General features: G+C 37.0%; 1 protein-coding gene across 4 annotated transcripts in view; it reads left to right on the forward strand.

The window, feature by feature from the left end:
* LOC134227499 (latrophilin-like protein LAT-2) overlaps positions 1 to 12,634 on the forward strand; it is a 349,547-nt gene that overhangs the window by 146,927 nt on the left and 189,986 nt on the right. For 2 of the 4 annotated variants that reach the window (XM_062709034.1, XM_062709035.1), the window contains one exon: positions 4,940 to 5,155. In XM_062709034.1, the coding sequence (XP_062565018.1) occupies positions 4,986 to 5,155 (170 nt within the window). In that variant the 5' untranslated portion in view covers positions 4,940 to 4,985. Of the gene's footprint in view, positions 1 to 1,674; positions 1,771 to 4,818; positions 4,868 to 4,939; positions 5,156 to 12,634 lie in introns of those variants that run through there. The other 2 variants (XM_062709036.1, XM_062709037.1) reach the window with 2 other exon arrangements.

The raw sequence follows: 12,634 nt of genomic DNA on the forward strand, positions 1-12,634 counted from the left end.
CTCCCAAGCCTCTTGAAAGGAGGCTTTCAAGCCGTTTGAAAGGAGGCTTTCGAGCCTCTTGAAAGGAGCTTTCCGAGCCTTTTGAAAGGAGGGGACTTCCACGCTTCCGAGACTTCCGAACTTTTTGAAAAAAAGCTTCTTGAAAGGAGGCCTTCGAGCTTCTTGGAAGACGGCTTCCGAGAAGCGTAGAAGGATGCTTCTAATACTCTTGCAACTCTTGCAGCGAAGCAACCGAGCTTTTCCTAAAAGCCTTCATGTCTCTCAAACGGAGGCTTCCGATCCTTTAGATTTCAGTTCAAAAGCATATTCCTAACATATTATTCAACATTTTGTTTAGATCAGGTAGATTGTATTGAAGATTTTCCAAACTTGCTCATTTGACGTTTTGTCCGTTTGATTTTTATTCTGCAGCCCTTCATACGCTGTGCTGGTTAAGGGCAGGATTTATTTGGCTTTGATTTACCGTTCGCCATGTATATTATGTACAAGACAAAGTTTTGAGATAAAAATACGGAATTATCAAAACTTAAACAATATATTTCAATTGGAATTTAATACGTCCGCCATTACGCATTTTTGTCCGAGGTACCCCCTAGGGCCAGCGAAGGTACCCCCAGGGGTACATGTACCCCAGGTTGAGAACCGCTGTTCTAGACTAAGAAATCCAACGGGGAAACACCCATTATTCAAGCCGCACTCTCCTACAATTATCAAGAATTTTCTTTGCAAATTTCAAAGAATACTCAACAGGAACTTTTCGTAAATTTCCGAAGTTTTTCCTGTAGAAGTTAGGAATATTTTTTTGTGAAAATTTTAAAGTAACCTGCGACAAATTTTCTGCAGAAATTCCAGTCAATTATTTGGGAATCCCAAAGAGCTTCTTTCAGTAATTAAAAAGATTTCTCGAAACTTCAAAGTAGTTCCCGTGGAAAATCCGAAAATATTTTCCAACTTTTGTAAAAATTTATAGATTTTTCTGGAGAAGTTCTTTGGATTATTCATGCGAAATTCAAAAGATTCTTTTTTTAGTGTTTTGAAAATATCCCGAAAAATTGCAAAAAAAAAACTTATAAAAACGTAATGAAAAAATCGCCACGCCGATTCACGCCGCCGCCGCTGGCTAGAATGGCGTTTGGGAGTGACGCCGAAAACGCCGCCGCTGCCGACCAAAATTCTGACAAACGCCGCCGCCGACGGATATTGGACCGGCGCACACCTCTAGTGGGCGGTCAATCATGCTCATGCTCAGGCTCATTCTCTAGATCTTTAGGATAAGGTATGAGTCATAATAACTGTTAAAACTGTTCATTTTCTGTTCAACGGAAAATTCTTCTGAATTTGCCAACGAAATTCTGCTGAATGTCCATAGGAATTTCTTCATAGTTTTTATGGAAAATTATTCTGAAAAATTATATTGAAGGGGTAATGCTTCGCATTTCTGTTTTACCAATTAGTAATACAGTTTCGGTAACACTATTGATTGTTGGAACTTGTATCACATTCGACATGTTTGAAGCTAGAAAAATAGCTTTTCGGTGAAGCGACACAGTTTGCCAGGGATACAGCGATGAAGAAAAGCTTATTTGTGATGGGACAAGGTTCGTCAGCGTTACATATAATTTATTTTATCTGATTTATTACAGTCACGTGTCGCGTGTCTTCGGGGGAGCTGCTGTTGGGGCAATTATTCATCAAAGATTTGTTCATCATTCTAACGAAGTCTACGAAGGTTATTGCAAGTAAATAAACTGTGTGCACTCTTTCCCATCAGTAAGATGATTGTTGTTTTTAATACCAATGTCTGTCTTGTGTTCTGTTGTTGTTGAGTTTAGCAAAAAATGCTTATTTACCACCACCAGTGGCTCGTTTGATTTCATCGGGAAACAAAAATGCATGTATTTGAACTCGTGGAGTTAGCTTTTATTAACTTATAAATCTAGTTAAAACATTAGTAAACGATGATACAAGTTAGTGGTGCGCAATCGAGGATGGTGAGATGTGGCCTCAAACCGTGTATTGTGGCGTAAAATAGTTGATTCAGTGTTATCTGTTTAGATGTAAGCTAAATAAATGAAATGAATGAACGTTGAGAGAAAATAATTCATTTCTTTATCAAGCTTCACGTGCATTTCCCAAGCATCTCTGTCTTTTCAGTCAAATGGTTCGATGGAGACGCGTGGTATGACAAGTTTCTATTATTGTCTAGGCTGGCTCAGTGGCTTACCTCTAAACCTGATAAGTTCTCAACCTTTATGCATTTACCATATTTGCCTAATTTATGTTATTGCAAATTGCAATCCTGCTGCTGTTAGTATAAAAAAATCGTATCTGAAATAAAACGAGTAACAAATAATTCTAATCACAGCATATCGTTTTGAGATTCAACTGTTTACTTATTCACATCTAATTTGATAAACCCATAACGAAATCGACAGTGAGACGTCACTACCCGTTGTAACATTTTATTTTCAGCAAACTTCGAGCTCACAGTCATGGCTTAGTATTGCATTGCCATAAGCTCCCATCACCGTTCGAACTGACTGAATATGATTGAAATTTGAAGTGACACCCTCGGAGCTGCGAAAATAAGCAACATAAAGTAACTAAATCACACCAACCGAGCAGTAAGCTTCCTGTTAACAGTGTGACGATCTGGCGATGCGGATTAACTTCCTTCCACTTTACAGCACATAGGGTTAGAAGCTTGGTTTCGTCCTGTGAAGTGAAGTCGGTATGGAGTTTACGTTTGATTCTTTTAAATCAGATACGTATGTCCAATATTGCTTATATTTATAAAAATTAATAATTATTACTTGCAACTCATTCCTCTATAAAAATCTTGAGGTTGTATTTTGATCTTAAATTTGAGATCTTCTTCACTATTTCGTGTGCAAATTTATTTGTTTGTATAAGTAACAATTGAATTCTATGATCAAAATAGACTAGTGTGATTTTTGATACGATATGGGCTCTAAAATTATGTAATTCCAAACTGCTGTTTAAGGTGCTGGAGCGAATAGATGTGACTGCGCGAACGGCAATGGGGTTGACAGTTCAAAGATAAGAATTTTTTTTATTCGCTTTTAATTCGCGTGTCTACCTGTGTCTACTATGTTCCTCGAGAATGACGTAGTCGCTGATTAAGAATAGGATCTACGTTTTTGCGTCTAGTTACTCGATTTAATTCATTAAGCATTGATATATATTTTAGTCCTAAACTTTATTATTTTTTCAGTGAAAACTTTGCAGTGGCTTTCTTTAAACTTTTTATCGAAAAGTCTTCAAAAATATGAACATATCTGCAAACAGATCACAACATGGGGAAAGTAAAAATTGTTACAGATCTCATGAGTTTGTTTTTTATTTCGCTTATGCGCGAAATTTGTATACCAATAAAATGTTTAGAGCTAAAATCTTCTATCGGACGATATCGATTGTTTAGATCTTTTTTTATGGCAATCGACGACAAATTGATCTCAACCCTAAACCCAAACGCAATCACCAAATCCGTAACAACAAGATAAATCCATTTGTCCCATCATAATGCCACCGTAGTTGCCGTCATCTTCATCGTCATCTAAATCCGAATTGGGAAGATCCCGCACTCCAAGGTTTTTGCGCAAATAGTGTGCTCCTCGGTGTGTTTCATTCGATTCTTGTGTTCGTGCATTTCTCGACTTCAGTCGAATGTGCCACGCCACCGTTGCGTTGGAACATGTGCAACGCGAAACGATGATGTGCCTCCGTCACGAGAGGATATAACGCTGGCTTCTTTTTTTGCAATGTGTCTCTTTCAGCAGAGAAAAACAGATTACGGCCCCAGAGTTCTCGTGTGCATTGTGCTGACGATGGGAGCTGTTCACAGGAAAGAATAAGGAACCTGAGTACTCAGGGCGGCTTCCGTTTCTCTTTCAAGTCACTCGGCTTTATTCGGGACTATAAATGTAATAAAATCTTGCCACATGTGAAAAACAGTCTGAGCCAACTTGTAAGCGTCATTTTCTTTGTTGGCGGTGAACAAGGAAATTTACGGCTTTGATAAACTTAGTAGTGGCACTTTTCCATTGTGGGGAGGAATAAAACATGAACGTGGCTTTTTAGCTTTAATTCAGACACGTGTCAACCAATTTTGTTAACGTACTTACCAGGGTAAATTACCAACCATTGTCAACTTTGAAAATACGTCCTGGAAGATGGGGCCCTTGCAAGCATACCTACCTTGTCTGATCCATTGGGAGGACAACTTTAAGGCAGTGATTAATTATTTGATTATAGCTTAATCGTTGCTGTTAGAAGTACAGATGCAAAAATGGAAATCTCTAGCATGATTATTTCAATCTTGTCAACATGAACAGTTTTCTTGAGTTTGCAATGATAATGAACCAAATTTTCTTCTTCCTCGTATCAAACCATGAAGGAGCTCGAAACCAAAAACCCTACAAGGAAAGGAAGACAGGAAAACGGTATTTCACCGGTTTATGTAAATTAATTTATTACATGATTAACGGTGTGTTGTTTGGAAAAATTACACATTCTAAACAAAACATCTATGTGATATACTTAACGCTTAGGTTTCATTTTTATCATTATGATGCCACTTACCATCCGCAAAGCTGATTTAAGTGTTTTAACCAACCGAAATATCCGATGAATTACCCTGGAAAATTTTCAGCACAAATATTTGGATAATAAACTGCCATATCCCCCGGAGTGGAAACAAATTCCGCGAAACGCAATTAAACTTGCTACTCCCGGGGAAGAACTGTCGAGTCACGAACTCATCAACCATGGCCGGCCGGCAAACAACATGCAAGCAAGCCGAACAACAACGCTCGTACACCAATTACTCATGCTAGCGTTTAGTACTGTATGCACACTATGCAAATTAGCTAACTTGCCATTCATTATCGCTGTGTTGTCCCTCTTCTCCCGTTCGCAGGATAACGACGACGTGATTCGAAAGTCAACCGGGAAAGGCACATATCATGGAAACGCTCTACACCGGACACATCCACGGGTTTCCACCGGCGGCCAACGTATCATACGGATCTCTGAGCACGACATGGGGCTCCCAGGGCGGGCTGATTGCGCTGGGGGTGGTCCTGGGGAGCTCCGTCAGCCTGGTGGGACTGGCGTTTGCCTTTATTACGTACAGGTGAGTGAAGCCTCAGGACGGGATGCGGTTGGCTGTGGTCGGGAGTGATCATTAGGAAGCGAATGTGTGTGTTTTTTATCTTCATTCTACATACAACTTGATCACAGCATAAATTATGGTTCATTGGGGGTGAAATTGGAAGGGTGGAAAAAGTTGCTTCCAGTGTTTATTAACTCAAATGCAAATACATTCTTTACTCTATGGGATGCAACCTTCCTGCATAGCAAGAAGTCTTTTTTATGAATATTTTCGATTAAATTCACTGCAGCAGCCACCGACGGACACCACTGATGATGCCATAATTGTCATCAAATTTTCTGTGCCTGTGGAGAATATTCGTCATACATCCATTCTCTTCCATTTCGAATGCTGATCCTGAAAACAACCGGTTAACGCGCCTCGATACACATCCGCTGATGGTTGTTGCGGATGGCCACTCGATGCTTCACCACAATTTACAGGAATTTTCAACCGTCTAAGGGGCCGTCCAGAAACCACGTGGTCATATATAGGGGGAGGGGGGTGTTGCTCTCGAACCACGTGTTTTTTTTCAAACGAAAAACTTTTGGTGAATAACAATAGCGGTGTAAAATATACTAATCATTAAAATTTAATGATTTAATCATTAAACGCAAAGCGCATCTTAGGGCCGATGCCCACGTAGCGTCTTTTCAATTCAGCGTTGAAAAGACGTAGGTGTGCATCGAGAAAAACCGGTAACGCAGCGTCGGTCGTAACGCCGATGTATATCTGCGTTATTTGACCAGTTTAGCCTTAGATCCTTTTTCTATAAAAAAAATAAACGAAAAACCAGGTTGCGATTCAGTCTCAATTTCCACAAAAAAATTGGAAAGGAAAAATGGAAAAATATTTTTTTTAAATTCCGCCGCAGATGGTTTTTGGCATCACGCCGCCGACACTTTTGCATCAGCGTACTGCAGCTACAATTTTGAAAAATGTTCATTTTTTACAATAATCAAAAAAAAACTTTAAAAGAATTTCTTGTGGATATTCAGGAAAAATCCAGTAAAGAAATTTCCTATAGAAACTTTGACATTACTTTATACAATCCTAATAAAGTGCTGGCATTCAGAATGATTTTTGAACAATTCTCTCTGAAAACTTTTGGTATAAATTGTTAATGCAGAAAAAAACAAAACATCTCCAGTGTAAATTCCGAAAAAATTTCCTTAACACTCCGAAAAAAATCCATGTCTGAAAACTCAAAACAGTCCCGTCGGAAATACATATAATTTTCCGTTGGAAAAAAATGTTCATATTTTCATATTTTATTTTACATTCTAATGAATTTCTTCGACAAGGTTTTTCGAATCTTCACCAGAAATTCTTCTTCATTTCCAAAAGAAGTTTTTCGAACATTTTAAAGAGTGCACTTAAAAATGTTCAGTCTCCAGTTAGCGTTGCGAGCAAAGGCGTAGGATTACCAATCCGGAGATGACGAGTTCGATTCTCATTCCTGTCTAGGATGTTTTCGGGTGGAATGAATTTTTTCGGAATACTTTTCTACGCTCTTTGTGAATTCTATCACATTTTTTTTTAAATTCCAAGTATTTTTCTATTCGAGGCATTATTTAGAAATTCTTTGGATTTTCAAAGAATAAATCTTTAGAATTCTCAAGGTTCATGTTTTTTTAATTTGCACCATAAATTCTTCCAAAATTTCATCGGGAATTCATTCTTCTTCGGGAAGTCATTTTGATTTCTTTGTAGGTTCAGCTAAACATTGCTTTAAATCTTTACCATGCAAAGATGCACAGGAAATTGTTTAGAAATTTTAAGGAATTTTCACATCAGAAAATCTTTAAAATTTTGATTGTTTTTTTTTTAGGAATTCCTACTGGAAATGCTTCTAAAGTACAACCTTTACAAGTACTACAAAAGTACTATTTTTTCGTTATTTCCACTTGTAAAAACATCGGAATTTCCTCGAGAAATTTATTATTGGTGTTTCAGATGAACTTTTTTAGTTTTTCTACTGGAAAATCTTAGGAATTTCCATCGGAAATATTTTGGCATATTCCGAATAATTTCTTTTGGAAATAAAAAAAAACTGCTAAAAATGTCTAAGAATTTCTTTTGGAAAACGAAAAAAAAAATCCATTGGAAATGTAGGAGAATTTCCTTTGAAGATTCATTAAAGTTGCCCAGGACTTTGAAAACATCTTAGAGATTCTGTAAAAAAAAGTAAGCTGGATTTTTTTTTCTAATTTATACTGGAAATTCTTGGAAAATCATTCGAAAGAACCATCTGAGTGACCGAGAAAATATTTTCAGTATGGCATCTTTGGCTTCCACGAGTCGATGTCAAAATAAAATTTCAATGAAGAATCAGAAATTTTGAGAGATGAGCCAGCTCTGGATTGAAAATCTGTTTAATAGAGGAAAAATAGAAATTTTCCGTAATAAAATAAGAAATCAGGGTATGAGTATTAAATAAATATAGAATTACTACAAATAATGCAAAATTTCCATAAACAGCTGAAAATTTTCCACAAAACAATAATAAATAAGCACTTGTAAAAGCAAAAATTGCAATTCTGAAGTAAGAATTTTCATGAATAAATGAATATTAGCAATAAACAATCACAAAATTTTTATTTTGTGGAAAATTTTGTAATTATTTGTTCCTAATATTGATTTATTTATGGAATGTTTGTATTTTTTCCGTGAAAAATTTGGGTTTCTTTACGGAAAATTCTTCTTTCATATTTGCAATTTTTGGTTTTAAAAGTGTTAATTTTTTTCTGTTTTGTGGAAAATTCTTAATTGTTTATGGAAATTTTGCATTGTTTGCAGAAAATTTAATGGCAAGACCGAGTGGAAAACCCTAAATATATACGTTAAATCCTTTTTACATCATCCTGAAAGGGTTAAATAACAAAATATAACAATAAATTCTAGAATACCAAAAGGAACCCAAAGATATTAAAGACTGTAGATTTAAAATTAAAACTTGCATATTAAGCCAAAACTGTATAATTCAGGCAAAGGAATATAAAGGATATTGTGTTACGGTTCTGATTGGAATCATAGAATCTTGGCATATTGAAGAGAGTTTTGAGATTCTGAATAAAACTTGTATGCCCTGAGAAAAACCTATTAATATTGGAAGGTAAACTAATTTGATGATTCTGAAAACAATACTGGAATTTCTACAGGAATGCTACTCAAAAGAAACAGCAGTATGAGGTTTTATTTGCATCTCTAAGATTACATATTAACTTTGTGATTCTCTGATAAACTTTTCGTTGTAAGAGTCCAGTTCAGATGCTTCGCTGAGGTTAATATCTAAGGAATTTCCAGTACCTTCAGAGCTACGGAAGGTCCCAAATACTCTTAGGAATCTATAGCGATATTCAGTGATGAACTTTAGAATTTATATTTTTCCTCGAATATATTCGAGTCCACATTTTTTGTATCCTCCTGATGCATCGAAGGTGTGCGAGTGTCCTACTCTTCAGTGTCTCGTACTTGACTCGACTCGAACTCGAAGTACGAGACACAGTTGTGGTCGAAATACGTATCTGCAAAGATATCGAAAATAATTGGTGGAATTGAATGGAGAGTACTTAATTCATCTTAGACGGTTGAATACATTCCACTAAAAGAGCTTAATATATTTTTCTGAGGAATTTTCACTTGAGTACTGCTGATGAAGGCCACGCGACGATGATTCTGCAGCAACATGCCGGCGAGCACCACCTATGCCGATGCAATGATCGCTCTCCGTGGAATCTCGATCAAAATGCCTTGCGTGCGCTGAAAAGCTGCTTTTTTGTATTCAATGTAGTGAGCAATAGCAGTAGTAAAATTCTTCTTTATTTAGTCATTTTTTGTTCTATAATTATTTTTTACATGTACAGTGATCGCCGGCTTGGCCCTCTAACTTCGATTTGTTTTTTTATAATGTTACTAGTCGACCCGGCAGACGTTGTCCTGCATAGTAGGCGAAAATGCGCGTTCTGAGCTGTCCATGCGAAATATCTTTATTTTAGTTTTTCATAATTTCTCCGCCCTTACTCGTGATTTTCTTATTAGGAAATATCATATAAACCCGTCGGAAACGATAACGAACATATTTGCCGAAAGAATGAAGTAAATCCATCCAGCCGTTTTCGAGTTATGCGGATACGAACACAGACCATTTCATTTTTATATATATAGATTTGAGTTTTAAAATATGATATATCATGACGGCCTTTAGGAGGCGCTAGTGTGTTTTTAAAATTTCATAACCTAACTACTATGTACATACACTAATATGTACAATAAAAAATTGATATCCTAGTTTGGAACTAGCGCCCTAATTGGAGCCTGATCGGAATGCAAACAACGAACCCTAAACTTTTCTTTGCACTCACCAAAGTGTTCATTTAAGGTTTTTATTCCGGCCAGACGGAGGATCTCGGATGTTCTTGTCCTGGGAGGGGTGTAGAGGATCATCCTCAGGAATTTGTTTTGGGCCCGTGGAAGTTTGAGGTGGTGGGTTTTAGCGCAGCTCTCCCAGACCGGCATGCCGTATTCGATCACAGGGAGGATGATTTGCTTGTAGATAGCAAGCTTATTTTTCAGGGACAATGACGACCGGCGGTTGATCAAAGGGTACAGAAGTTTCAAGAAAACGTTACACTTTGTCACCGTCTTGTCAATAAGCTTGCTGTCGAGGGTCAAGCCATGGTAATCGGCCTCATTGGCCCATTCCACAGTCGTGCCATTGAGGATGATTTTACATTCCCCAAGCGGAACATGTTTACAGGATATAGAGTGGGGGAAAATGATGGCCTGGGTCTTCGCCGCGTTGATACAGATCTTCCAGCTGCACTATGGGGCGGCTCCATACAAGTAGGTGGCCGAAAATATTTTCATTTCATTTCTGCAATATTTCACACTTATATCGTGGATTATTGTCTAAAAGATGTGAAATAATTGTTTTGCAGGTCGTTATTACTTCTAAGGTCTCCAAACTCCCGTGAATACAGACCTTTGATCTCTATGGAATATATCCCTTTTATCTACGAATGTATCATGTACACAGCAGTCTATAGATGTGTATTTTATTGCAGCGCAGACCTGTAGAGTTCAAACTAGAAAATTGTATACTGTTTTTATGTGAATTGAGTTGTACAGATGTTCTAAGTTGCACAAGGACTCCGTCAAATACAGGCCATTGCATCTACATACGTAACAGGTTGTCTTTGTAGGATTTTTCAGATTGGTTCAGGCTCTTAACCCGTAAAACAAGTAAAGGGAATACAATATAAAGCTCTATTAAAGCTAAACGAACTCCATGCAATAAAAGCTTCAAGATATATAAGTATACTGCAACAACATTTATTTATTCATTATGTACATGAACATCCTCAACAAAATCATCATTTATTTCTTCAAGATCGATTAAAATATCTGCTATGGTATATTTTTCTGTACTCGAATCTGTTGTATTGCAAGAAGTTTCAGTAACTAAAAAACTTTGAACATCTTCTGGATATTCCAGATTAGATTTTTTTTTGAAGTCGCTTACCTAAGTTGAGGGAGCTTATCAAAGGATCCGACGAGTTCATAGCACGAATGAAAACGTCATGTAAATTTTCTTCTCTTGACGCTTTCCTGGCATGATGAGTCCGACTTTTTTAAATGCTTATGTTGACACTCAGCTGCTTCTTCAGCCAACATTCCAAGTGGCGCTGGTGAATGAGCTATTATATCCCCAGCATGGCCAAGGACTTTATGCACCATAGCAGGAATTTTATACCAATCAAACAGCTGCAAATACAACCGGTAGGTTGCTTTACAATAACTGTCCAGTTTTTCAGGATTGATTTGCTCTTGGCAGTTAATCGCGATCAGAATGTTCCAGAACCGGTGAATTAGCTCTTCGTTGACATTTAATGCTTCGCTTAACAGATTTGGATTCGAAAACGCTCGTCGACAAATGTTTCCAGTTGTACTTGATCCTGCTCCACCTTGCCTTGGCTGGTCAACTCTCACACCAAAGCTATCATAAAGCCTTTTCTGTATAAGTTGTTTTCTCTTCAAGTACGCTTCCTTTAATATTTTTGATACCTGCCACTTTTTAAAATCCATTCGGTAAAAAAATGTGTAGAAAGCACTCGAAAAATTGCATTCTTGCATGTAATGGAGACATTCCATAAATAAGTGTACCTATCTCTGGTGTATATCCTTTTCCAAACTCCTAAAATATTTGAAAAACAAAACAGTTTTTAAAAATGTACAAGTATTTCTTTAAAAAAAATAATACCTCTAGGCTTGTCATTACATTTGGAGTGGCTTTACAAATTGGGCAATTTTGCATTGATGACGTACCAGTTATGTAATTTAGAACTTTACCATCCACCATGCTCATGACAAAATCGAAGTCAACCAAAACATATTTCTCCTGCCCCAAATCGATCTTAACTGGAACTAATTCACTTAGTTCTCTCTCTATGGTGTTTTTGCAATCGATCACAACTTGCTTCGATTCCTTCACAAACTCTAGCATAATTGGTCTGCAATAACGAATACTTTGTGGGGTCAAGTTGTACCAGAAAATATGTTTACGATTACTTAGTAAATACAAATGTATTGGAGTCGTTGTCACTGAAAATACATCTGAATCATCTTGTTGATTCGTACCTGGGAATGATTGATGGTATTGCGAGTATCCCGTAGATCCGTCCATACCCCAACTACTTAAAAGGACCATTTCGACGAAGTCCTGGTTATTTTCATTGATTTCGTGTTTCAATGATTTCACTATTCGTTCTACAGTATGTTGCATTAGCAATTGTATTCTAACCTAAAAGAAAAATATGAATACATATATTATTCCATTTCAAGGGAGATGATCTATCTTTCATTACCTGTATTTTTGTTGTCGTTTTTTCGATGGAATCCAGCGGAGGAGAACATATCGCTTTCATTTTTTGTATCACTTTGTAAGTAGGAAATCTTGCAGGATTTTTTTATGTGTTTGTTCGTACACATATTTACTCATATCACAATCGAGAAAATATTCAAAAGTTTCTTCATCGGACATCATTCCATAAGAATCACTTAGAGTAGTGTACATTATGGAAGCGTGATCTCGGTTTTTTAAAATATGGCCTATCACTTTCACCATACTCGTATCACTTCTGTTGTAGGCAGTTCTTCTTGCTCCCAGTAGCGCTTTTCTATGGTATCCTCTCTTGGATCCATTAGCTCGTCATTAATTCTTCTGCGCTTCGTACGCTCACTTAAATCCTCAAAATTTTTTGATGGCCCTCTACGAGATTTTGAAGCCCTGGCTCTGGCTCAGCATGATAAAATTCTTCTAATTCAAATTCTGTGTCAAGCCATTCCTCATTAGTCAAAGTAAGTTTTGGACCGGGATGCGGCCTGCCATTTTTTTTTTCAAATTTCAAATGCAGATTTTTCAATTTTGTATGGAGTTGACTCTTTTTTGTTTATCCACAG

The sequence above is a fragment of the Armigeres subalbatus genome, chromosome 3, assembly GCF_024139115.2.
Source record: "Armigeres subalbatus isolate Guangzhou_Male chromosome 3, GZ_Asu_2, whole genome shotgun sequence".
Lineage (NCBI taxonomy): Eukaryota > Metazoa > Arthropoda > Insecta > Diptera > Culicidae > Armigeres > Armigeres subalbatus.